Below are 25858 nucleotides of genomic sequence, written 5' to 3'. Positions count from 1 at the left end.
TTTTGTTCTTTTTGATCTTATTTCATCTTCCAGGGAAAGCTTTTCCATGATTTCCCTAGAGTTTTCTCTAGAATCTCTCCTCTAGGTCTGTCTTCACTCAGTTAGCATACACTCCCGGATGCTGAATGCAATGTCAAGCATTGTGCTGAATGCTTATGAGGGACATAAGAGATCAGAGAGTATGAGTGTTTAACATAGTCCCTCAGATTGTGACACTGCCTGTCACTTCTAAAAGATAAAAACAATGATGAAAATAAAGCATTTCCTTCAAAAAGCTTCAGACTGACAGTGTGGTTCAGAGAAACCTCAGCTGTACCAGTGAAGCATTCCTGAGTACAGAATGCACACGTGAGGTGGGCCTGGCCCAGTTTGGTACCACACGTTGTTCTGTTGCTGCCTTAGGAGTGTGACCCAGAGGGAACATTGTTGCAGCAGATTCTACCCAGCAGTAGCTGGATGCTCCCATCTAATCACACTGCTAATAGCTGCATTTGGCCAGGGAACTCTCAGAATGACTCTATTTTATGCAACAGTTTAAAATCTTTGTTGAACTAACATCCTCAAATCCTACATCATGATTATCATAGCCACTTACTCAACATGCAGCTCTTCATTAGCTACTGGGTTTAGGGTTGACAGGACGGTTTCTCTGAAGCAAATTTCCATCTCAAATTTATGAAAATTCAAAAAAATGATTGCAAGCATCATCTATGCACTTAACTTTCTCTATATTGGTAGAGTCAGATGATTTTTGTATCATCATGGCCTTTAAAAACTGCAGTATTAATTGTTGTACATGAAGAAGGTATTCCACAATTCAGAAATTCTGGTAATAATAATTGAATTAAGGATATTTTTGAATGCATAAAATATGGTTGTACTGTTCTGCATATTTTAATACACAAACTCTTTTAACTGTAGTGTAACCATTAAAGTTAATTTCATCATATTAATATTTGTCAAAAGACCACACCAAGGCAACAGAAAAATTAAATGATTTCCCCAAATCACATGGCACCTATATTTAAATTCTGGCCTCTTACCAGTATTCACACACCTGGCGCTCTTTCTATAGACTATCAAGAATAAAACTGTCAACTGGAAATGTTGTTAAAATATTTTTTATTAAGCACATGCATCATGAAGTCCTTTTTTCCCTGTCTTTCAGGTCCCTGCATCCCCAATCCATGTCACAACGGAGGAACCTGTGAGATAAGTGAAGCGTATCGAGGGGACACATTCATAGGCTATGTTTGTAAATGCCCGCGGGGGTTTAATGGGATTCACTGTCAGCACAGTAAGTTAGTGATATTCAATGTGGTTTTATTTTTATTGATCTATTGTGTACAAGTCATTACCCTTCTTGTTTGCAGTCAAGTCATAGATGTGTAGAGCAGCACGAAGCCCAGGCGTTTTGGCTCATGCTGCCTCTCTACAGTATATGCTATCTCCCATGATGAGGGCTGCTTCAGTCCTCATACTCTGTGTGACTAGCAATTTGCTTGCTAGCTCTTGTCATTATTATTCAATATATGTTACAATATGTTGTCATTCATGTTTTAATATTTGTCTCTCTCCTTCATACTTGTCCATAAAATACATTCTCCAAGTATTCCAGCAATTATTCTAGTGATTAGGTTAACAAGCAATGCTCAAGAAACTAAGGATACTCTAGGCTCTAAACAATATATAACTCAGTGTTCTCCTTCTTACATATTGACATTTCTATATGCAAAAATCTCTGGGCCTTCAACAAACATAAAATTGCCTAATGAGAGGCTTAGGACCTTTTCCACTGTGCAATCTCACATGCAGGAAGGCCACAATAAACTCTGAACTGCTGACAGATGATCTTATAGAGATGGTCACATGCATGCTGAATGCAGAAGGTGAGCTTGTGTATTGATCAGGGCATCAAGGTTAGGGCTAGGGAGACAGCATGGGGTAGGAAGAGTGAATATGGAATATTGCCAATGAATACAAAAGTACACTTAGCAAAATGGTTTAGACAAATCTTGTCATATCAGCCCTGTCAGATTTTCAGCCACCCAGAGCAAGCATAATATGTCTTAACTCTGAGACACTGGAAGCAGCCTGCGATTTCCTACAGTCTTTCCACTATCAGGAATTTGTAGAACTTCTGGAGAAGTTTTCTGTAAGTACTGAAATGTTCTTGTTCCTTACAACTGGCACCTGGCCTTCCTTGAGTGATCTCTAAGTCTCAGATCATTAACAAGCAAATTAGAGACTATTCATTTTCATACCCTACATTCAGAAGTGCCAAGGTTGGTTGTCCTTGAAGGTAGAATCACAGCTCATTCTCCACATGGGAGCTTCTCATAACATACCTAGAGAGACTAGGATAGCAACTCTGCCTGCATCTCTGGTGTTTCCTTTCATTCAATCCCATGATGGAAATATGAGAACCATTTCTGCCCGGAGTATAAAGATGTGTTACCAGATGCAAGGCCTGAGGTAGACAGCCTTCTTACTCCTGTAATCGAGCATGAACTTTTTGTATTTAGTGCACACAAAGGATCTCTCCAAAGGAAGAAACAGATTTTTGTCATGGATGTTTTCAAAAATCAGCTATAGGGAATAAGTAAAAATCCCTGGCTTCAAGCCAGGCAGTGGTGGCTCACGCCTTTAATCCCAGCACTGGGGAGGCAGAGGCAGGCGGATCTTTGTGAGTTCAAGACCAGCCTGGTCTACAAGAGCTAGTTCCAGGACAGGCTCCAAAACCACAGAGAAACCCTGTCCCGAAAAAAAAAATCCCTGGCTTCAAAATAGTATAATATACATATTTTTATTGAAAATAATTTCTCATACAATATATTTTGATGGTAGTTTCCCCTCTCCCTACTCCTGCAAGGTACTTCCTACTTCAACACCCACTCAACTCTATGACTTTTCTTATCTGTTTCTATAGGAAAAGGAGTAAACAACAAAAACAAGTTGGATAAGAATAAAAAAATCAAAGCACAAGAAACACACTCACACTTGAAATTTAAATGTAATCACTTATGCACAGTGTTCAGTTGTGAGTCTGTTCCAGTTCCCAGTTACTGTAAGAAGAAGTTTCTCTGATGATAGCTGAGCAAGACTCTGATCTTTGGTTACATCAGAATTGACATTAGGAGTCATTTTAATGCTATGTTATTTTATTTATTTATTTATTAAAGATTTCTGCCTCCTCCCCGCCACCACCTCCCATTTCCCTCCCCTCCCCCATCAAGTCCCCCTCCCTCCTCAGCCCGAAGAGCAATCAGGGTTTCCTGACCTGTGGAAAGTCCAAGGACCACCCACCTCCATCCAGGTCTAGTAATCTATGTTATTTTAACAGAACATTAGAATTTGCTTTTCCACTAGGCCAGATGGCATATGCAATCTAAGGTTCATGGCCACCCAAGCAACCAAGGTACAAAGACTGAGGAATTGGGAACACTTAATCTTAAATCTCAAACCCCTCTCTCAGGGCTCAGAGTGCTCCCACCAGCTCTTCAGTGAACCCGAGGCTGAAAGATTAGAAGAGCCAGAACTGCAGGATGACTTCCATATACAACTAGTCAGATGTGCATAAGATCTCACAGAAACTACAACAGCATGTTCAGAACCAACAAAGTTTCAAGATAGATGGCCTCTGTCCTAGTTAGGGTTACTATTGCTATGATAGAACACCAAGATGAAAAGCAACTTGGGGAAGAAGGGTTTATTTGGCTCAGATGTCCACATTGTCATTGATCCCTGAAAGAAATTAGGACAAAAACTCAAACAGGACAGGAGCCTGTGCCAAAGTTGAAGCAGAGGCCAGGGAGGCATGCTACATACCAACTTGCTCATCTTAGCTTCCTCAATCTGTTTTATTATAGAACCTAGGATCACAAGCAGAGGGTAGCTTCACCCTCAATAGAGTGGCCTCCCCCTATCAATCACTAATTTAAAACAATCCTACAGCTAAAACTTATGTAGGTATTTTTTCAATCGTGGTGCCCTCCTTTCAGATGACCCTAGCCTGTGTCAAGCTGACATAAACTAGCCATCTGCCTCTAGCTACTACGTATGGTTAGATGAGCCATTTATTGTGGAACATTAGAGATGGGTCAGTCTAAGATAATTCTTTATTCCATATACCACTGTGGGACATTCAAGTCTTTTCCCACATTCCCTTATCTCATAATACAGAAACTTGGAATCACAATTTATTCCTGAACTCCAAGTCTTACTTTAAAGCATGAGACTTCCCCCTTTATAGTAACTTACATTCCAAAAACTTTAACTGCCTCTCAAGAGTTGTAGTGGAAAGCCCAAGGCTATGAAATTCAATTCTGGATTGGTATTTTATATCTAAATTACCCTGTTTGTCTCCTGTGGCATGCATCATTATAAGAAGTGAGGCAAAAATGGATGAAAGAGGACTGAATCTGGATTTAGAAACTGGGATTTGAGACATGACCTTTACAGTTATTGGAAAAGTGACCTTGAGTCAGTCATTTGACCTTTCCTCAATTGAAAACATATAAATTAAGGTATTGAAGTAGAAAAAGGTGACCTTGGGTTCACATAAGTCAGGGGAGTATTATGACTAAATGGAGGCTTGCTCACTGCACAAAGGTTATCAAACCTTCCTCTTTCAGGTGGAATTGGAAAGGATTATACATTGGAAAAGCAGATTTAGAAGTGCTAGAGGCCCTCGGAGATTCTTCAGGTAGGAGAAGTAGAAAGAAATGTTTAATCCCTCGATAGGAAAGACAGAGATGTGAGTCAGTTTTCTATTCTCATAACAGCTTTATGACCCAGATATTTCCTAAGGCATTGCTACCCAAGGTGTGATGAGATCTCAGCACCACCCATAAGCATTTTAGAAAAGTAGATTAATTATAACTTAACTGAGTAGAATTTGTGTTCATGATCCTCTAATTGATCAATTAGACACACACACACACACACATTGATAAATCATTCATTGGACTTGAAAAATCTACATGTACCATTTCAGAAAGAAGAAATGATTTCTACCTTCTGTTATATCGTAATAGATATTAGACAAAGCATTTATTAAGGTTTTTGAAATCAAACTATTTTGAAAGTCAATAATTTGAGAAGTGTACTAATAACCCAGTGATATTTTTAATTCATATGTAGCATACTTTTATTTATACAAATACAATGTAGTATTTTTATTGAAAATAGATTGCTTTTTATACAACATATTTTGATTACTAGTACCTAGCTTTCTTAAGTTTCTCCCAGCTCCTCCTATCCCCAACTAGTTCCTCCCTATTTCCTGCTCACACAATTTATACTATTTCTTTATCTCATTAGAATACAAGCAGGCATAGAAATATTTTATTAGGAAGAAAGAAGAAATAATTACTAAATCAATTCTATATGATAGATTGTGAACTAAATATACTTTTGGAATATATATTTATAAACAATCAAAAATAACTTTCTGATACATGATTGATAAATGTATGTTAATAAATTTATTTTAGGAAGAACTTAGCCAAGGGATAATTACAAAAATCTTTTCCAGTGCCAACACTAATAATACTAATAAGTTAGGACTAAATTGATAAAAATATATACACTTTATTCTTAGAATAGTTTTATTTTACAGAAAAATGAACAGGGAATATGGAAAACCCCATTTATCTCTCCTTCTGTAATTGTGTCCTAATTTTAGCATTTTACCTCGCATAATAGGTATTTTTGTAAATTAATTTTGATGCAGCAGTTTGGTTTGGTTTGTTTGGAGGGAGGGTTTCACTATGCAGCTATTGACTAGACTGGATTTCAATACATAGATTGCTAGATTTCAATATATATACATATATAGAAAGGCCTCAAACGGCCAGAGATGCCCCTGCCTCTGCCTCCTGAGTACTACCGTTAAAGGTGTGTTCCACAACTCTCAACTTTTTCTACAGTTCTGTCAACTAAAGTCCACACTGTATATTTGGGTCCACACTTTTTATCATATACTTACGTGTGATTATAAAAGTCATAAAATATATGTCCACTGGTCACACAAAACAGTTTTACTTAGCTAAATATCCCCATTTTCTAGCTATGTATCTTTTCTTGTTCAGCCCTTGTGATTTGAATAGGTATGGCCCCCACAGACTTACGTGTTTGAATGCTTTACCCAGAAGGAGTGGCACTATTAAGAGGTGTGACCCTTTTGGAGGAAGCGTGTTGCTGTGGAGGTTGGCTTTGAGGTCTTTCATGTTCAAGCTAAGTCCAGTGTGACACACAGTTCCTTCTGCTGCCTGTGGATCAAGATATAGAACTCTCAGCTCCTTTTTTAGCATCTTGTGTGCATGCACAGCACCGTGACCCACCAATAATGGACTAAACCTCTGGAACTATAAGCTAGCCCCAATTAAACGTTTTCCTCTGTAAGAGTTGCCATGGTTATAGTGACTCTTCACAGCAAGAGAAACTCTAAGATAACATTTTACCTTTAATAGGTGCTGATACTGTATTTCGTCTCTGTAGTTGTGCCTTTTTCAGTATGTTAAACGGTGAGAATCTTAAACTGTGTTGTCTTTCAAGTAGATAATTATTACTTTAAAATATGTATTTAGGGTTCCTCTATAATATAGTCTATATTTTTGTGGTTCATTTATTTTTTAAAAATGCTCATGTTCTACAGTTTTACCAGTTTTGTTTCCACATTTGTCTACTAGAATATATTTTGCCTTCTTAACTCTTTTTGTTTAGGGGAAAATAAATGAAGCTACCTGTGCAGAGTTTTGGTGAGCACACATTTTCAGCTCATTTAACTAAACCTGGGATGGAATGCAGGTGGTGGATTGGAGGGCAGAAGTGCACTCAGTTTGGTTAAAAAATATTTTAAATCTCCTTATTGTATGGCATACTTACCAGCAATGAGTTACAGACTGTTGTACACTTTAATCAGCATTTGTTTCTGTTAGTTTTGCATTTTAGTGATTACATGGATTTTTAATTATATCAAAAATGTAATGAAATTATAACCTTCTAAGAATTTTATAATAATGTTAAGTATTAGGTTTGATGGAAAAATTATATTTGTTTTTAAAATGACAAAGAAAGTTTGTGATATGCACAGACCAACTTTGATATGTGTGTAAATTAAATCATACAAATTACAGGATGAATTGGTGTCTAATTTAGTTGTCAAGACAGTAGGCTTCTGAAAGGTTTTTATAAGCATAGAGTATTCTACAAGATGCTGAATTTAGAGTGTACTCGAAGTACTCATATTTTTGCTTGTTGCTTAGTAACAAATCTAATGCTGTTGAGAAGGACTATTTCTTCATTACCAGGACTCTGCCTATCTTCCCAAGGAAGCATTCTCCCAACCTGCATGCTCAGTTCCACCGCTTTCAGTTTCTTCCTCTTCAGAAAAGAAAGGCTGGCCTTGAAGCCAACCAAGCTCAGGAGTTAAATGATTGGCCTATTAAAGACACCGTCCATGTTATTAGGTTAGCTCAAGATAGAAAGCTTTGTAACCTCCTTTCTCTCTGAAAAAGTTGCCCAGAAAAAAAATGTAGAATATAACATTTTCTCTTTATAGATTTTGCTGCCTACTGTAAAACAGGCTGATCTCAATTTTGAGTTATAGATGTTTAATTTAACACTTTCAGCTACTGTTCACTGTACTCATGACTCATTTCATTTTTATAAACTGCAAAATTCATTTTTATTATATTTAGGAAATGATATTTGTTACTTCAATAATTAATGGTAATTGTACCTAATCATGTTTGAAAATTACATGTTTTTTATTGTTTCTATGCAATTATTGTTTTATTTGTATCCTATAGAATCAGAATATTTGGCAAAAATGTTGGACTTCATGCCTATAAATTTTTTACTTCTTTTACTATTTGCCACTATACTATAATCACATCATTATTCCTTTGCCTTCCCATTTATGCCTTGCTCTCATTCAAATCCATAGACTCCTTTTCCACTAATTCTTGTTACGTGTGTGTTTGTGTGTGTGTGTGTGTGTGTGCATGTGTGCATATTCTTCAATACATAAGTACAACCTGCTCGGTCTGTGTATGTTAGTTTTCAGTACCCATGTAATCTTTAGCTGCCTCAAACTTAAGGGCCACTAACTTACTGACTAGCCATCTATCTACAGTGTCATAGCTAGAGGAAGCAGCAATTTATGGGGGATATTATGGATTAAACCTGGCTTTGAAATAATCTTGATCAATAGATGAATGGCCATTTGACATTTAATCATTCAGAACTTCAGAATTGCTCATCAGATTTCTCAATTCAACAGAAGCTTACTGAAGTTTTGCTGCCTTGTGTACTGGAAACATGATGTGTACAAATATTGAAGTAAATAGTTTTTGTCTTACCTGCCTACATTGGGTATTTTTAGGGTCCTAGGCATTATCTATGCACTCACTTTAAAACTCTTACAGCTTAATGCTGGGAAAAAGAGGGGTAAAGTCAGAGAGAAGCCATGGAGCTGCCAGAGTCAGACCTGCTAAAACTTTAGCTGGTAAGCCACAGCCAGGCGGCAATACACAGATTAATAGAAATGGGTTAAATTAAGATGTAAGAGTTAATCAATAAAAGGTTAGAGCTAATGGGCCAAGCAGTGATTTAATTAATACAGTTTTTCTGTGATTATTTCGAGGCTAATCAGCCAAGAACTAACTAGCGGCCTCTTTCCAAATAACATGCATGGTTTATGAAGCCATACATGGTTAATAAAGACTTGAGTAGATGTGTACAGTGTTCATATTTGAAAAATTATTTAACATCGATTACATGAATATCATAAACATTTATTTTTTACTAATGAACTTGAGTAGGAAATAAATTACCTTTTGTTGGACTATATAATACATTTTTTTTATTTTTTATCATTTCTAATATGCATTATTACAGTATTTTTTCTGTTGTCTATGGCTTGACTAAGATAGGATCTAAAATTTAAAAAGCATCAATAACAAAACACATATTTAGGTACTGAGTTCTAGATAAGTATTAAAACAATGGCTTGTAAATATATGATGATAAGGTTTTTCTCCCATCTACCATTTCCTGAATAATCACTCTAATGCTCAAGATTAATTATAAACTGTTTGGCCAATGCCTCAGGCTTATTACTAAATAGCTTTCACAACTTAAATTAACCCATTTCTAGTAATCTGTTTATTGTCATGTGGTCCATGACTTACTGGTAATAGTCTGACATCTTCTCCGACAGCTACTGACATTTCCCTGACTCTGTCTTCTTTTGCCCTGTATCTTTGCTTAGATTTCCCTTCTGGCTCTATTCTGGCTGACTATTGACCAAATCATCCGCTTTATTAACCAATAGTAATAAAACATGCTCACAGCCTACAGAGAGACATCCCTACAGAGCTTCGTTTCTGCCTCTCTCCCCACTTCTCTGCTTCCCCCTTCTCTGTCTCTTTCTCCTCTTCTCTCTCTCTCTCTCTCTCTCTCTCTCTCTTTCTCTCTTTCTCTCTCTCTCTCTCTCTCTCTCCCCCTCTCTCTTTCCCTCCCTTCACCCTTCCTCCTCCATAAACCCCTGAATAAACATTCAACCTCACCCTGCATGTCGTGTCTATCCATGTTTCTGTTTTCTGCCCGCCCGCCATATGTCTCCCTGCCTGGGACCAGCCATTGCTCTGGGACCAGCAGCCGTCTCTGCCTGGGGCCCACTGCCTGCTGCCACATGGCCCGCCACCACTGCTCTGGGACCAGCAGCTGTCTCTGCCTGGGACTGGCTACTCCCAGACCCCGCTGCCTACCACCACATGGCCCGCCGCCACCATTTGGGACTTACAGCATTTCTGCTGCCTACTGCCGCGGGGATCTTGGAGCATTTTTTAAAAAAGAACAACACATGCTATGTGCATGTGTAGAGATCAGACATAACCTGAGTGAATTTCTCCTCCGCATCTTCTATATGGTTCTGGGATCAAACTCAAGTAACCAAGCATGGAAACAAATGCGTTTACCCTCTGAGTCTTCTCACTGATTCAAACTATATATATAAAATTCATAAAGTCCAACCCAGAGATAAGAAACTACTTGCAAGTGATGGTTGTTGGTTATGGAAAAGTAAGGTTTTGTCCAGGATGTGTCCACTGAAAGGCACATATGGATCAATAGATTTCTTTCTATATCCTTACACATACATGAAACCCTAAATGGACTCAGCACTAAATACCCTCTATTTAAAATAGAAGATAAGAAAGCACATAAAGTTCAGAGAAAAAAGAAGTGGTGGGGGATAAGGAATGAATCTTAAGGCAGGAAATGGAGCTTTGATGAAAACATTATATAAATATACAAAATTCAAGAGCAATAAAATATATTAGAAAAGAGACACATGATAAAATCAGTCACCCCATGCTGATTTTTATCAAGGGTAGGGCTGCATCATGCCTGATAGTGCACTCCCAGGCCACATGCTCTGCTCCCTATCAACTAGGAACTAGCATTTCCTCACAGGGACTGATCGAAGCCTCTTCATATCTGGGTTATCCTATGCTTGCCTGGTTTGTTTTTGACTGTGCACAAGTTGTTTTCATGCTGCTGTAAAGTAAAACGTCTGCAGTATAAATAAATAATTAAAACTGTAATTTTCAGCTAAGGTACAACCATAAAAATCAACTGACAATACATTATCATTTTGTCTTTCATGTTAGCTGAGTTATAATTGTACGGTACAGTTGACTTTCAAGAAAACATTTCAAAGAAAGATGTAAATCAAAACTAATATAATTACAAGATAAAATACAATAATCGTTTTGGAAAATAAGGGCATAATTTACATTGTAATGAGAAATCTGGACATCAACATTGTATTGAGCGAATATTTACCAGTGTTGGCTTTAGGATCTAACTTGATTGATTTTGGCTCTCATTTCCCTTATTGATTTAGTAATCATATTACAGCATATATATATATATATATATATATATATATATATATATATATATATATATATATCTTGAAGATGAATTAACTTTTGTAATTCAGAAACTTTTAATAATTTTAATGACAACTTAGAATAGTTCTAAATGAAAATATCTTACCCTTAATGATCTGAAAAATACTATTTTATGTAGAAAGTAAAGGAATTGCTTGGCTTTTGTATTAAGATAAATACAGTTTATCCGGATGATGAACACAGGCATATATGATGAAATGAGAGCTCATATATACCAGGGATTAAATACAGGCCTTAGCATGTCATACAGATTTGAATTAGTAATTCTGATAAGTCCTGGTTTTCTTCCCATGGGAGTTATTTTTCTCATTTATATGAATGACCATTTAGATAATTACTAGAAATTTAAAGCAGGAAAAAAGAATTTTGGCTTAGATTAAGAGAGAATGGTGATGTCCACTGTGGCCAGGAATACATAGCTGAGGAGGCAGCAACTGATGAAGCAGATGGCATAATAGCTGCATTGAAGAGAAGATTGATGCTCAACTTTCTTTCTCATTTTTCCATTGTTACTCAATCCAGGAATCCAGTATATTCTATACTGCTCGAACTGGGTTTAGACTTTCTCTTTTAAGTTAAACATTCTTGGAACATTGTCACAGTCATATCAGATGTATGTATCTAAGGTGACTATGAGTCTGTCAAGACAATAATGAGGGTCAGCTCACAGTTTCAGCTAAGCAGAAATCACTGGATTGATTGTTACTCACTAGATTTTATCTAAAAATTCCTGGACAATTTAAAATATTTGTAAGTGCTTTTGTGCAATTATGAAAGTTATGCATTTGCAATTTATTCATCATTACCTCAGTAACTGGTTTTCCAAAATACTCTTTCCTTTTAGCATGACAGAAGGAATCAGGACTAAAATAAATACTGAATATATATGAGCTAGTTATGGAATAGAGGAATGAAACACTAAACTCCTCAGCTTAAAAAGTAAGGACTAATTATGCTATAATTTCTTTCAGCAACAGGTGTGTGAGGGAGAGAAAGTGAGAGAGTCACACACTAACCAAACACGGAGAGAGGAGAGACGCTGTAAATGCTACTGCTCTTATTTTCTTTGCAGAAGAATTAAGACATCTGGGCCTGATGCCTCTGCGTGTCCTGTGATTTGTTAAAAACTATCCAGATTCCATTCCCTCCACCCATCTTCTCCACCAAACCACCATTTCCAGTGTGACATTATGCTAAATGTTTTGCTGACTGTACACTTATCACTTGTCTATCTCCATTATAAAAAGCTTAAATGACTGCTTTAAATGAGACTTTACATTGAGTCATTTCTGTATTCAAAAACATCCAGGGTAACCTAGCATGCTCAAAGTTGAATTTTATCTGCTTTGCTGAGAGCCAACGTGTTGGACCTGCTGATCTCCCGGACCATCTTTCACCAACTCATGTTCTAACAATTTTCTCTCTGTTACTTCTCTTGTCTTCAGTCATGACACGGTTGCTTTCTGTCTGGGACTTTTGGATCTGAGTCACTTACATGCTTTGCTCTTTCCTAGATTACTACAATGCTTGTCTCTTATCTTGATATCAGACTTTAACAAAAGAGATACATTTCAAAGTGATAGTTTAGTGAGGAGAAGGACATTCTGTTGTACCTTTCTGTATCACCTCTTTACACAGCATTTATTATTATTATTATTATTAATTGGCATTAGCATTTATTACTCACAGCATAATATATTCTGTATTTATGGTATTTGTCCTTCTATCTAACGAATAAGGTTCTTTTCTACAATAAAATGTTAATTTGCTTATGTCTCACTCCTACTGCCTTGCCTGAAAGAACCTAGGTTATAGTAACTGTTTGATATATATTAAAAGAATAAAGGAATATATTGGTGTTGATCAATAAAGCAACCGTGTGTGTTCTGTGATGTTGGCCCCTGAAGTAAACCAAAAGGAAACATGAAATATGTGCCTTTTAGAACCTATGAAATTAATGAGGAATGAAAGACCACTTCACCTGATAATGAGGCTTATGGCATAATGAATTTGGAACATTGCTTATTTTCTCTCTTCTTTTTGAGAATACCAATATTCATGATCTTTTTGATGGTTCTGTGTCATATTTCAGTTTTTAAAGAATGACTAATAGATAATTGATACAAATTTTTTAAGAATTTAAAACTGTTTAACTCAGTGACCTATAAGACATAGTCTTTGATGAGCAGAAAAAGTCAAAAATGGAGAATTTAATAACCACCCAGATGGGAGTGGACAGGTAATTGATGCAGGAAGCAAAGGTAGAGTGTACCTAAAAGCCATGGCAAGGTTCCTTTGCATCTTCAAATAAGCATGTTCTAATAAAAAATACAGTAGGGGAAAGCCCCCACTCATATATAACTACAGTGTCCTAGACATAATGAATAAGTTTATATTGCCGTGTACGTAGTGACTTGTTTTGTCTGAAATATTATAGAGCAATGAAAAGTGGTCCCCATCAAGATTACCTAAAGAGTGATTTGACCTGTTTGCTACTAGTCTGTGCCATTATTTCTGCTTTGTAGTTAGCAAACTGTTTTTCCAGGAGTCACTGTCCTTTGAGTAATAGAGCACTTCCTCGGCCACATTTTCCAAGTCACCTATACCTTATAACTTCATCTGGACAATACAAACTGAAGAATTTCATAAGCTTCTGTTGTACAGCCAAAGTTCTATACACTTTGAGCGTGGTAATGCAAGGAAGGACTTAGTAGTGTTGGAGATATGTTCAGGACCAGAGTTATCCTTATAAGAGAAAATGCCCTGAGAACCCAAGTTCACACTGAGAACATCATGAGTGGTTTGCCCTAGAACTGATGGCTCTGGTATGTGTCCTTCAAGGACTGTGCTGTTCTTCAGAAGGCTTTTAGGCAGTGCTTTATAGTACCTGGTAGAGGAAAGCTATGGTGGGAACAGTTCAGTGGGAGGCACTTGCATGTATTTGGATGTGTTCATTATAAATCATCAGTTCCCTAACAGAAAGAGGTCAGCTATGCACATACACTCCTCATGCATTTCACTCCAAATGTGGTGTAGTTAATTTCACCAGTTCCATGAAATGAGCCTCATGCTTTGCCAGACTTCAGCACTGATTGTATTTCCTGGTGTCATTTCTATTCTTTCATACCCAAATGCTCCCCAGAGTTTTTCACTTTTCTTTCTTCTTCCGCATTTGTTGATTTTTTCCCCCATGTCCAGCCTTTGCTGAAGCAGTTTCTATGCCCAGAAAAGCCTTTCACTATTATTCATCTCCAATATCAGCTCTTATGCCTCTGTGTCTCACAAAAGAAAATACTCGTATATCTCACCTTCTATATAATATTTCTATTATTTCTGTCCATTTCTTTTTGTTCTGTAATTTTCCCAGTTTTATGTATATGAAAGTTATATGATTGCCATATATATACTTGATATCTAACTGTATTTCAAAATTATGTTTTAAGCCACTCAAATACGTTGGGCACATTAACAAACACATGAATAACAGAAGGTGTTGGAAGCCACTAGCTTAATTTTGGAAAACTAAAGTAAAAATATGGAGAAAATACAGTAAATAGCAAAAGAAAACATTGCTATATCCTTGACATTTTACAGTAGACATACATAGTTTTACATAGCTGCTTCACCTAGGCATTTATCTCCTCTGTCTAGAAAGATGCCTGCATTATCCTAGCTTAGCAACATTTGCTTAATGAATCTTTATTAAAATATCTGTTTTAAATATTTTTCATTTTTGTATTTCATGGTAACTTATATTTCCATTTCTGAGGAAAATGGTAACTAGAATCACAAAAGCTATTTTATCTAATATAGAGAAACAATATTGAAATCCAGTGAGCATCCTTCTTAAGGTTCTATGGCTCAAAGCCTACACTATAGCTTTGTATTTCTGTTCTTATTCATAGTTGTCTTAATATTTAGGGATTTTACTATAATCCATTTCAACTGATATATGTATGAAAATTATGTACATTGAAAATAAATCAGTATTTTCAGCTTTCCCCTTTGGCCTTCATGTGTAATGAGGAAATCACAGCACAATAAAACCAGAGGTAACCAGAGTACCACCTAGCAACTTCAGAAGATCCATTCTACTCAGTGGCAAGCAGTGATTTCATGTTTCTATTTAAAGTTATAAAAATAATTGGGCTTATTTTGATAGATTAAGAAATGGGATTCATTTATAAATAGATATGTTGTTACTTGATAATAATTATGTGTGATATTTTTCAATATAGATAGTCATTTTCTATATCTCCATTTAAACATATATGTCTATTATATATATAATATGTACTAAAACGTGACATGACATTTTATTCCTATAAATGACAAAAGAATCTGTGTTAATATAAAATTACTTATTTTACCAAAAATTTTATCAATTGTTTGACTCAAGATGGATAATTTTGATTCTCAGTTTTCCTGAGTAATTTTTTAATTCCTGTGGCATTGGCTCCTTGACTCTTAATGACTTTCCTATTCATAAGTTCACCTTAGATTTATAATACATAGTTATATTTAGAGTCTCTTATGTAAAAACTAAACAAAAATAAATACATTTAGGTTTCTTGAGGGAACTGAACTGTTACTAGGCTATTTTTAAGTGATGCATGACATTCAAGGCTGTATAATTTTTTTCAACTTGGAGTATAGTCATGCAATAGTACAAATGACACCTTTCATCTAAGAATACAATGTTTTTCTTTCCCCTTAAGCGCTACTGAATTGAAGAAGATATTTATAGCTAGCTATCTTTCTGATACAGCTTATGACTTGACAGTTTCAAATTGTTTGGAGTATGTTTAAAGTTAACCTCCCAGTGATTTTATGGGTTTTAGATACTTCAGTCGATTTGGTTCTGTGACTTGAAAGTACAGCCACTTTTGGGGGATCAAACTGTTTGTCCAACTTTTAGCTTCCTGTGCTTTGTCAATTCAAATTCGAGAGCTTTGATGGATATTTGAAGCCATTCACATTCTTTCTCTCAAACACTTTCTTTAAAAGTTATGATTTATATTAAGAATATAATTACAAATTAAGGGACTAGAACACTAAGAAGCAAGGGTATAAAGAAGTAAGATGCTAGATTCTGTTTTATATTCATTAAGATTTCTTATAATATATTAGATTTGAACTGATGCTTTGACATATATGAGCTCTGTGAACAAATAGAACCTCTGGCTGACTCCATTCTGGACCATAACAGGGCAAAGGCAAGGATGCTTAGGTGATAGGACAGAGATTCCAAAATATGACAGTGAAGGAATGTGAGTGGATTCCAAGTGGAACCAACTTATCTCCCCAAACCAAGCAGCTCTATGCTTTTGGAGGCATGGAGTCTTACAGCAGCTTCCAGGGCATCTCCCTCATTCTACAACAAAATGGTATAATGGCAAATCACTGAAGGGGACTATGTGTGTGGAATTCTCAGTAGTGAAATTGCATGAAATTGCCTCATGAAGACAAAGAACCTATAATTGAGTTTCTGTTACAGCCACATTAACAGAAGCATGAAGTAAGACTCTCATCTATAATACCAGAGATAGAAAAACACGGTGCTTGGATGAAGATATTCTACAATAAGAAAAATAATGAATCCTTCTTTCCTTCCCAGCTCCTTTTTTTTTATTAAAAATTTCTGCCTACTCCCAGCCTCCCCTTTCCCTCCCCCTCCCCCTACTCCCCACCCTCTACTCCCCTTCCCCTCCCTCTCCAGTCCAAAGAGCAGTCAGGATTCCCTGCCCTGTGGGAAGACCAAGGTCCTCCCCACTCCATCCAGGTCTAGGAAGGTGAGCATCAAAACAGGCTAGGCTCCTACAAAGCCAGTACATGCAGTAGGATCAAAACCCACTGCCATTGTCCTTGGCTTCTCAGCAGCCCTCATTGTCCGCCATGTTCAGAGAGTCTGGTTTTATCCCATGCTTTTTCAGTCCCAGCCCAGCTGGCCTTGTTGAGCTCCTAATAGATCAGCCCCACTGTTTCAGTGGGTGGATGCACCCTTTGCGGTCCTGACTTCCTTGCTCATGCTCTCCCTCCTTCTGCTTCTCATTTGGACCTTGGGAGCTCAGTCCAGTGCTCCAGTGTGGGTGTCTGTCTCTATTTCTATCCATCGCCAGATGAAGGTTCTATGGTGATATGCAAGATATTCATTAGTATGGATATAGGATAGGGCCATTTCAGGCTCTCTCTCCTCAGCTGCCAAAGAACCTAGCTGGGGACATCTCTCTGGACCCCTGGAACCCCTCTAGAATCAAGACTCCTGCCAACCCTAAATTGATTCCCAGCTCCTTTTATACACAATGCCAGCAGTAAGCTCTGCCTTAAGCTTCAAACCAGAAAGCTTCCTCTAACATGCACTCCAGAGTACAGGCCTAACAGCTCCCAGGAGCACACACACCTAGGGACATGTTCTGTCTCCCAGTGGCAAAATATTTTCCCAAATGACACTGAGTATACAGGCCTGTAAGAGTTTCTTCTCTATGTCTGTTCTCCCATGGATGGACCATACCAATTAATATATCCAATCCCCAGATCAGCAGCAGGTATACACAGCTGTCAGTGTATACCTGAGGGTGAAGCAAATCATGGAGTTTGGAAATGGGCAGGCATCCTTCAAGATGTGTACATTTAGAACTGTCTGGCACACATGACCTTTTTTCCATTTATTTTATGGAACTCAGAGACACCAAAGTTCTAAATTTGAGCACAGCCTCCTACATTTTAATAAAGCGAACAGACACACATTTGAAATAATTTATTCACATATTTACACATTTTAGCTATCCATCATTATGAGGGGGCTGCCATTCCAAAGAAGCTTTGCCAATGCTCAGAGTCCCAGATTCCCATAGACTACAACAATCCCAAAATGTAGCAGGTGTAAGCAAGGAAAGAGAAGTCCCAAATTTAATATCCTTTTGAATTTATACACAGTACATGGAATTATCTTGCTATTTAAGCTACAATTGGGGAATTGCTTATTAAATGAAAATATGCTCAAGGCATCCTATTGCCTAAAATGAATAAAAATCTCAGTGAAGTTGTTTGAAAAGATAATAAAGACTCAAAAGCCAACAAATACCAAGTGTTTATCTAAGAGAAACTTTTGACCTTTTTTTTTTTTAATTTTATAGCCTGGATCACTCTTGAGATGAAGAAAGCAGCAGTGATTTTATGTTTCGAAAGAGGCTGCTCTCATAGTCATGTGGTGGTTCTACCACATGCCCACATTACCCAGACCTGAGTACAAGCTGGTGTTACGAAGCCTAGGTTTCCAAAGGAGGCATCCTGAAGCCCAGAAAAAAATAATTTTATTAGTTCCTCTAAAAGAGAAAATAAATATAAGAATAAATAATACAATTATCTTTCTATAAACATAGAAATGTGACTAATATAGTTCTATCAACCACTAGACTGATATGTATTCTTAATTTATATATTGACTCAGACTACAATAGTGAAAACAAAATAAAACCAATGCATGTGCACACACTTTCAAAAAATAGCTATAAAAACTCCTGTGTTCTGGCTTCTATATAGGAATTTAAGGTAAGCTAAATTACAAATGCAGATTATTTACTTTAGATACCAGTTGTCTTTCAATACTTTGTGTAATGTAAATTTCTTTTTGTTGTTGTTGTTGAAAAAAATTTCTGCCTCCTCCCTACCTCCCATTTTCCTCCCCCTCACCCCATTCCTCTCCCCCTCCCCCCACTCCTCTCCCCGTCACCCCACTCCTCTCCCCCTAACCCCACTCCTTTCTTCCTCCCCCTACTCCATTCCCCCTCCCTCTCCAGTCTGAAAAGCAGTCTGGATTCCCTGCCCTGTGGGAAGTCCAAGGTCCTCCCCCACTCCATCCAAGTCCAGGAAGGTGAGCATCCAAACAGGCTAGGCTCCCACAAAGCCAGTTCATGCAGTAGGATCAAAACCTAGTGCCATTGTCCTTGGCTTCTCATCAGCCTTCATTGTCCACTGATGTGGGAGTGTCATATATCAATCTGTTGATTTCATTGGTTAAGTAATAAACAAACTGCTTGGGCTCATAGGTTAGAACATAGGTGGGTGGAGTAAACAGAACAGAATGCTGGGAGGAAGAGGAAGTGAGGTAAGAAGCCTCAGACAGAGGCGCCATGCTCTGCTCTCCCGGGCAGATGTGATTCAGCTCCGACCCAGGATGGACGTAGGCTAGAATCTTCCCGGTAAGGGCACCTTGGGGTGCTACAGTCCACCATGTTCAGAGAGTTCGGTTTCATCCCATGCTTATTCAGTCCCAATCCAGCTGGCCTTGGTGAGCTCACAATAGATAAATTTCTATTCATTAAATTGTATGGTAGAGATGCGGAAAGTGGATCTCCTGGGAACCCTGTAGCTAAATATTCACACCTGTCAGTAAACACAGAGACAATGGAGATATATTTAAAATATCACAAAAGTGTATGTTGTTTGTTTTCATTTTTCTGTGTATAATCTTTGATAGGCATGTAGTATATGATTTTATGAGTTTTGTAATAAAGAGGTTGTGGAGGGGGAATAAAATGACTGTAAAAGTTTTAAAGACTACATCAATACTCTATACATTGAGAATCAAACAGGCATGCAAAAATAAAAAGTTATAGAATTGGATCCCATAAGTTTGAGGCTGAAAAATTAAGGTAAATTACAGAATTTATTCGCTAGTACATGCTTTTTTGTGAATTTTTTCCTGAAGATCGTAGTATAAAAACTTTAGGATATAAACACCAAGATTATCATATTTATTTATTTATGTCTTATTTTATATTATCCACCTTACTTTTGAATAAGTAGTAAGCAAACACAAGCTGCTTTACCAATAGGTAGCATTAAACAATGCTGCCTCATGTTTGTTAGTAGATCCCCAAATTTTTGCTTTGGGAAACAGTGTATCTTGTTGAATTTCCGAGTTCCCTTTCATCTCCAGGGACTTCTATTTGTAGCCGAATTCAGGACTTGTTTCTGAGAAACAGCTGACATGTTTAGATATGTATGAATGTAACAGAAGTTTTTTTGTTTTGTTTTGTTTTGCTGGTGGAAATTGAATAAGTTATATTCTCAGTATTGACTTTAATTTCTTTCAGTGTCAATACTAATCATGAAAATTTCAGAACAGCGTTCTCCTTCTGGGTGAAAAAGTAAATTGCTAAGACCTTGAAGGTTACCTACTTTTGTGAATTGTCAGATAAGAGTGGAGAAATGAGAATGCCAAAATGTTACATTACCCTGCACAAAGTAATTGATAGATTCATAAGCCAGTCATATTTCAATTACTTTCACTGTCAGTTTTATTCTGGTTTTATAAATGTGCTCCCTTTTTTTCTGTTTTCTCAGATGTAATGAAGCTTGTTGTGTCTCAGTCTTGTCTGTGTACTATTTTAATGTTTTAATTAAATGCATCATGCTGCTTTGTTAGAGCAACACTTTGTTCAGTGATATATCCTAGCTATTATTGTCTAGAAAATTTCAGAGCATCCCAGTTTATTGGCATCAAAATACGCAATATTCTAAGCGGAGACATTGTTTTATTTTAGTTATCCTTTCTAAATACAAATGCATTTGTAAATTATGCATTTTGAATTTTATATGCTTTTATCTTTAAATGTATAATACAACTGTATAAGAACTAATTGCAAGTGAAGAGCAAATGTTCCAACAGAATTTAAGAATAAAAATAATCATCAACATATCCATACCTACGTCTACATAGGCTTCATACAAAGGTTAGGAACGTGGGTAACACAGATGTAATTGGGAATACAACATTAGTTATATTGAATGAACAAAATTGAAAGGGCACAAGAGATAATGTGATGGAAAATAGAAAGAATTTATATTTCAAAGAATAGTATCTTATAGAGCAAAATGAAATAATATTGCCAGAAAAAAGTTGATATAAACATATACTTATTCACATATGTTTTCTTAAAACCTTTGAAAGTTCCTGACCTCTTCTAATCACAGCAGTCCTGTGGCTCATGTTGTTTCTGTACAGTACTTTGGAAAAAGCTGGCCATGTTTTCTCCTATACACATCTCAGCATCAAGGGGCTGAAGCAGGAAAATCAAGAGTTCAGGGCCGGACTATACTACACAGTGAGACTCTGTCTCATTTAATAAATTAAAAGACAGACAATAGTGGTCTGAATATTATTCAATGGATTACTATTTCACATGTGAAATGAACATATGACTGTTTCAGAAGCAACTAGGTAATTCCTCTAAAATTCATTTTTTAAGTGAAGCAGAAGGTTTATGTACAGATTCTAGTAAAATCTTTTTCAATGGTTCAATAAAACAAAAAGGTAAAGCAAATATTCTCTTCCATCCCTTGTTCCACCCCTTGAATGATCTTCTACCATTTCAGCCTTTCTCTATGTTGTGTGATACTATTGCTCTGGTTTATTGTTTCAGACAAACACATATTGAAGAAGTGTTTTATGTACTACATGTTACATTTTTAGAAAAGCATAGTTTCATGATCTTTTTTTTTTATAAAATCTCCAGGACAAGGTCAATGCTTTAGCAGGAAATGATCTCTTCTTTCTTTCTTTTTCTTTTTTTTTGGGGGGTGGGGGTGGGGTTGAGACAGGGTTTCTCTGTGGTTTGGGAGCCTGTCCTGGAACTATCTCTTGTAGACCAGGCTGGTCTCAGACTCACAGAGATCCGCCTGCCTCTGCCTCCCAAGTGCTGAAATTAAAGGCGTGTGCCACCACTGCCTGGCCTCTTATTTCCACTTAGGAGTAGTAGAAGAAATTTCTTTGTGTTCTGGGCTACCATCATCACAAAACGGGTTACAGTCAGAAGTTGAGTTGACTTTAAGAATAGAAGTCTTTTCTTAACGGCACTGGAGGAAATAGCAAATATTTTAGTTACTTTGAAAAGATTAAAAAGTGCATTGCCTATTTTAAGTCTTTAAATAGATAAATGATGATAGATAGTTGGAAGATATCTGGTGGCTGAAAATATAGATTGATGATAGATTGAAAATAAGTTTTCTTATATATAAAAAAATGATCTAACAATGGAGAAAGGCAAAATAAAGGATATAAAAACCACAGCTCCATCTCAAAAGGATGTTATGCTCTCCTTTGTGGACACCTGCACACAAATATGCACATATTTTCACATCTCTATGCACAAAGATACAGACGTATAAACATAAAAAATAATTGTTTAAAGGAAGAAAGAAATGAACAACCCCAAACAATAAGATTGATTTCTGTCTCCCTGGATGAAGAAGTATAGAAGGTTATCATGTTGGTTGGTGAAGAAGACAGGATGTGCATCCCTAGCCACAAAAGCCTGGAATAGAGTCAAGAATGTTCTTCACCTATTAGAAATGATCTATGATTTTCTATGGAATCCTCATAAAGTACTCAATGCAATTTGAAAAGAGGGCAGAAGCCTTGGAGCAAGTTCTGTGTCTGTGTTCCCCACTCAGAAGTGCTAATCATGCCTTCAACCAAGCACAGAGAAGTCTGTTTATGAACAAACACATACATGAACCAAAGAAACATAGCCAGACAACTGTAATTTCTATTTTTTGAATTTATGTAAGGAGTTAATCAAGTTTTACCAGATAGTTGAGGTAAACTGCTCAAGACAGAGTAGCAAGAGTATCCTATGTAATCTCTTTAGCAAAATGAGAGTAGAGGCATTGAAAACAAGATGCTACTGATCTGGAAGCTTCCTACCTGTTGGCTAGTTTTTATGTTGTCAGAAAGTACCCAGAGGCGAAAAGAAACTCTGTGTCTTCCTGATTTCTAAACCCTGTGAGTTAAAATAATGATTTGGAAGCATATGACCACAAGTCCAATAATGAAATGAATGTCAGGGAATAGTCATTAACTTTCTGATTAGATAACTCTCCTTTTCAAGATGGAATCCCCAATCAGCATTGTTATCAAGGCCAAGACACTATTACAAGACTGATCATATGCCTTAGGGGAATAACTACTACTATCATTATGATAAACTGACATATATTAAATTAATCTCTAATGATTTATTATTGTACCCATAGATTAGGATATCTCTCCATGTTCACCAGGGAAACATTTTTTATAGTGGACGCAGAGCCGCATAAGTAACGAAGGTGCAGGGAATAAGAGAATGAATGTTAAATGAGATGGCCATCTTCACTCAGGGATCATTGTAGAGAGGGTGCAGAAAGATAACAAGAGGCAGAGGGAATGGAGGACTACAAGGACCCTACAGGACAGCTGCATACATGAACTCAGAGTGATTGTGACAGCATGTGCAGGATCTGCACAAGTCCAAACCAGACAAGGCTCCAGATTGGAGATACTAGGCAAGCATACAGTCTCTCCTCTGGCTGAAAAGCTATTGATATATGAGAGATACTGGAAGAAAATGAATCAGTTTTCTTTAAGGATGTGAGCTATGGTAGGTCCATCATACACCAGTGGATAACCCCACACCCAAAAGTATACAAGCAACACAAATTGCACATGACATAATTATAAAAACAAATGACTCAGTATTTGGTTGGTAGAGCAGGGTTAGTAGATCTGACAGGTTTAGGCTGGGTGTAAATATGATCAAAACATGTGGGATTCTTATAGAATTAACAAAATATTCTATGAGTCTAATAATAAGTACACCTGTGCTGCTGTAGACCATGATTCCTGGAATTGTTTTAAACTTGTGTTAACTGACTGTGCAGTGAATAAAACAAAACTGTAGAGCAGAATATATAAAAATCAAAACTATTAGTAGGGCTTTAGAGATAGAAAAGAGATTTGAAGCATAGTGCAGCAGTCTTAATGTCTAAAGCTGATAAACAAAAAGCAGGGTGAAATATAGTCCTATATTTAAGGTTACAGAGTAATCACTGTAAGGTTGAAATAGTATACAACAAAACTCAAGAGTGGAGCTGGAGAGGTGGCTCAATGCTCTTGGTGGTTTTTAAGAAGACCTGATTCTTGTTCCTAGGACCTCTATGTGGGATGGTTCCCACTTGTCTGTAACACGTGGCCCATGGCCTCTGGATCCCTCTTCTGGGTTCTGCAGGAATCTGTACTCACATGGCAAACACACATGTGCACATACGCACACGCACACGAACATAAAGAATAATAACAATGAACAGTAAAAAGGAAAGTGTTGTGGGAGATCATTTTTCACTTACCTAATGATAGTTACTGATTTTGAAAGGAATAAAGTAAAAAGTCGTGAGCCAAATAATGTCTCAAACATCACAAAGTAATATACAAAACTACAATCTCTATCCTTACATAACAGGGGCTTAATATAGTTTAGTGATGAAACAGGCATAGTGTTCTGCAAACTTCGTAAGCAGTTTGCATTTCAGTAAAGCAACATAATCAAAAGCTCTTGGATCCTCTTTACTCCTGCATGTCTACCAAATTATTTTACGTGTTTTATTCACCTGTGAAAAGTTTCTAGCTTGGAAACATATTAACATTACTTCTAAATATAATTCCGTAGTTCATTTAACTGAGACTCCATAATCCCTCTTTCATCCTCCGAAGCTCAGCACAAGGAACTTAATGAGTGTGTGGAAGATGCTGCATAAACTCAAATCATTAAACTCAGAACCGGTTTAACAAGCACATTAAGTGCATGGGGCTCCACATATACTACTATTTACTGATACTTATCGTAAGTCACAAGTCATTGGATTTTATTAAAGGAAACTAAGCTATGTTGTCAGTCTTACACAGGACTATTACGGAAATACAGTTTCTAGTTTGAGCTCTTCCTGTCTGACAGTAGGACGTCCATGTGTCACTTTGCTATGGAAATAGTTAATTATTTTAATCAGATTCAATGGATATGATACAAATGGCTAACCCTGAGGCTCACACCTCCAATGCGAAATTACATGGCAAGTAATTACTGGATATAAGATTTCCATTTCAATATAATTTGAAAGAAATAATAAGCCCTGAATACACACATGTACTTTGTAGGATAATATACCTAGAGAAAAGTACTTCATGATTTTCACATGGAAATTACGACATCTTGAATAGGTCATAGAGATACAGATAGCTTACTCATAAATATACATAATGAATTTTCCTCAGAAATCTACTGGTAATAATAACTATTAGGGAAGGCATTATTAACCCCAGGTACGCTCTAATGTGTTTCAGATTTCTGAAAGTTAACATATCAGAAAGGGATTCAGTCTGAAAGTAAACATCTGAGAGAAAAAGAAAAGTATCTGTTTCCAGGGCTTTCATCTTCATTTAAGGCCACTGGAAAGCATCTCCTGAGTGACAGAAATAACCTCAGAGTGGCACATAAACTACATCAAAATACTAGAATTTTCTCACTTTTATGAATATAGCTCCTCCTATTAGTTGTTTGATTAAACTACTCAGTCTTCCTAGCAAGACCTGCCTCATTTCATTTGGGCTGCACAGTTCTTGTTTTGAGCCAAAATATATTGGAAAGGAAAAATGCCTCACCTTTATGAATCTTGGGGGGTTGGCATTTTCTCATTAATTTTCTGATATAGTGATTGTTGGTCTGCATTGTGCTTGTGTGTGTGTGTGTGTGTGTGTGTGTGTGTGTTTGAACAGCTTTCTGCTCACAGCCAATGAATACATTGGATGATCACTGTTTCTCCAGCTTTGTTGAGAAACAATTGACAGAGAATAAGATATTCTTTGAATGTTGGAGTATGATCCATTCTGACACAGGAGGGCATCTGTGAAACCAGGACCTTTCTAGATATTCTGAGCCCCCTTTGCCTTCCACACTCACTCATTCTCTTCATGTGCCTGTAACTTTATCTCAACCTCTACACTTTATGTCAACACAGATTAATTCATTCTCTAAAATTCTAAAAATGGAATCAGATAA

The 25858-nt window shown here is 36.8% G+C and overlaps 1 protein-coding gene across 1 annotated transcript in view; it reads left to right on the top strand.

Moving 5' to 3' along the window:
* The window catches only part of Edil3 (EGF like repeats and discoidin domains 3), a 440770-nt gene that overhangs the window by 199454 nt on the left and 215458 nt on the right, over positions 1–25858 (top strand). Inside the window, exon 4 of the mRNA XM_075976362.1 lies at positions 1169–1297. Coding sequence (XP_075832477.1) covers positions 1169–1297 — 129 coding nt within the window. The remainder of the gene's footprint in view (positions 1–1168; positions 1298–25858) is intronic.

The sequence above is a fragment of the Microtus pennsylvanicus genome, chromosome 6 (genome assembly GCF_037038515.1).
Source record: "Microtus pennsylvanicus isolate mMicPen1 chromosome 6, mMicPen1.hap1, whole genome shotgun sequence".
Classification (NCBI taxonomy): Eukaryota; Metazoa; Chordata; class Mammalia; order Rodentia; family Cricetidae; genus Microtus; species Microtus pennsylvanicus.
This window is presented reverse-complemented; position numbering and strand designations above follow the sequence as displayed.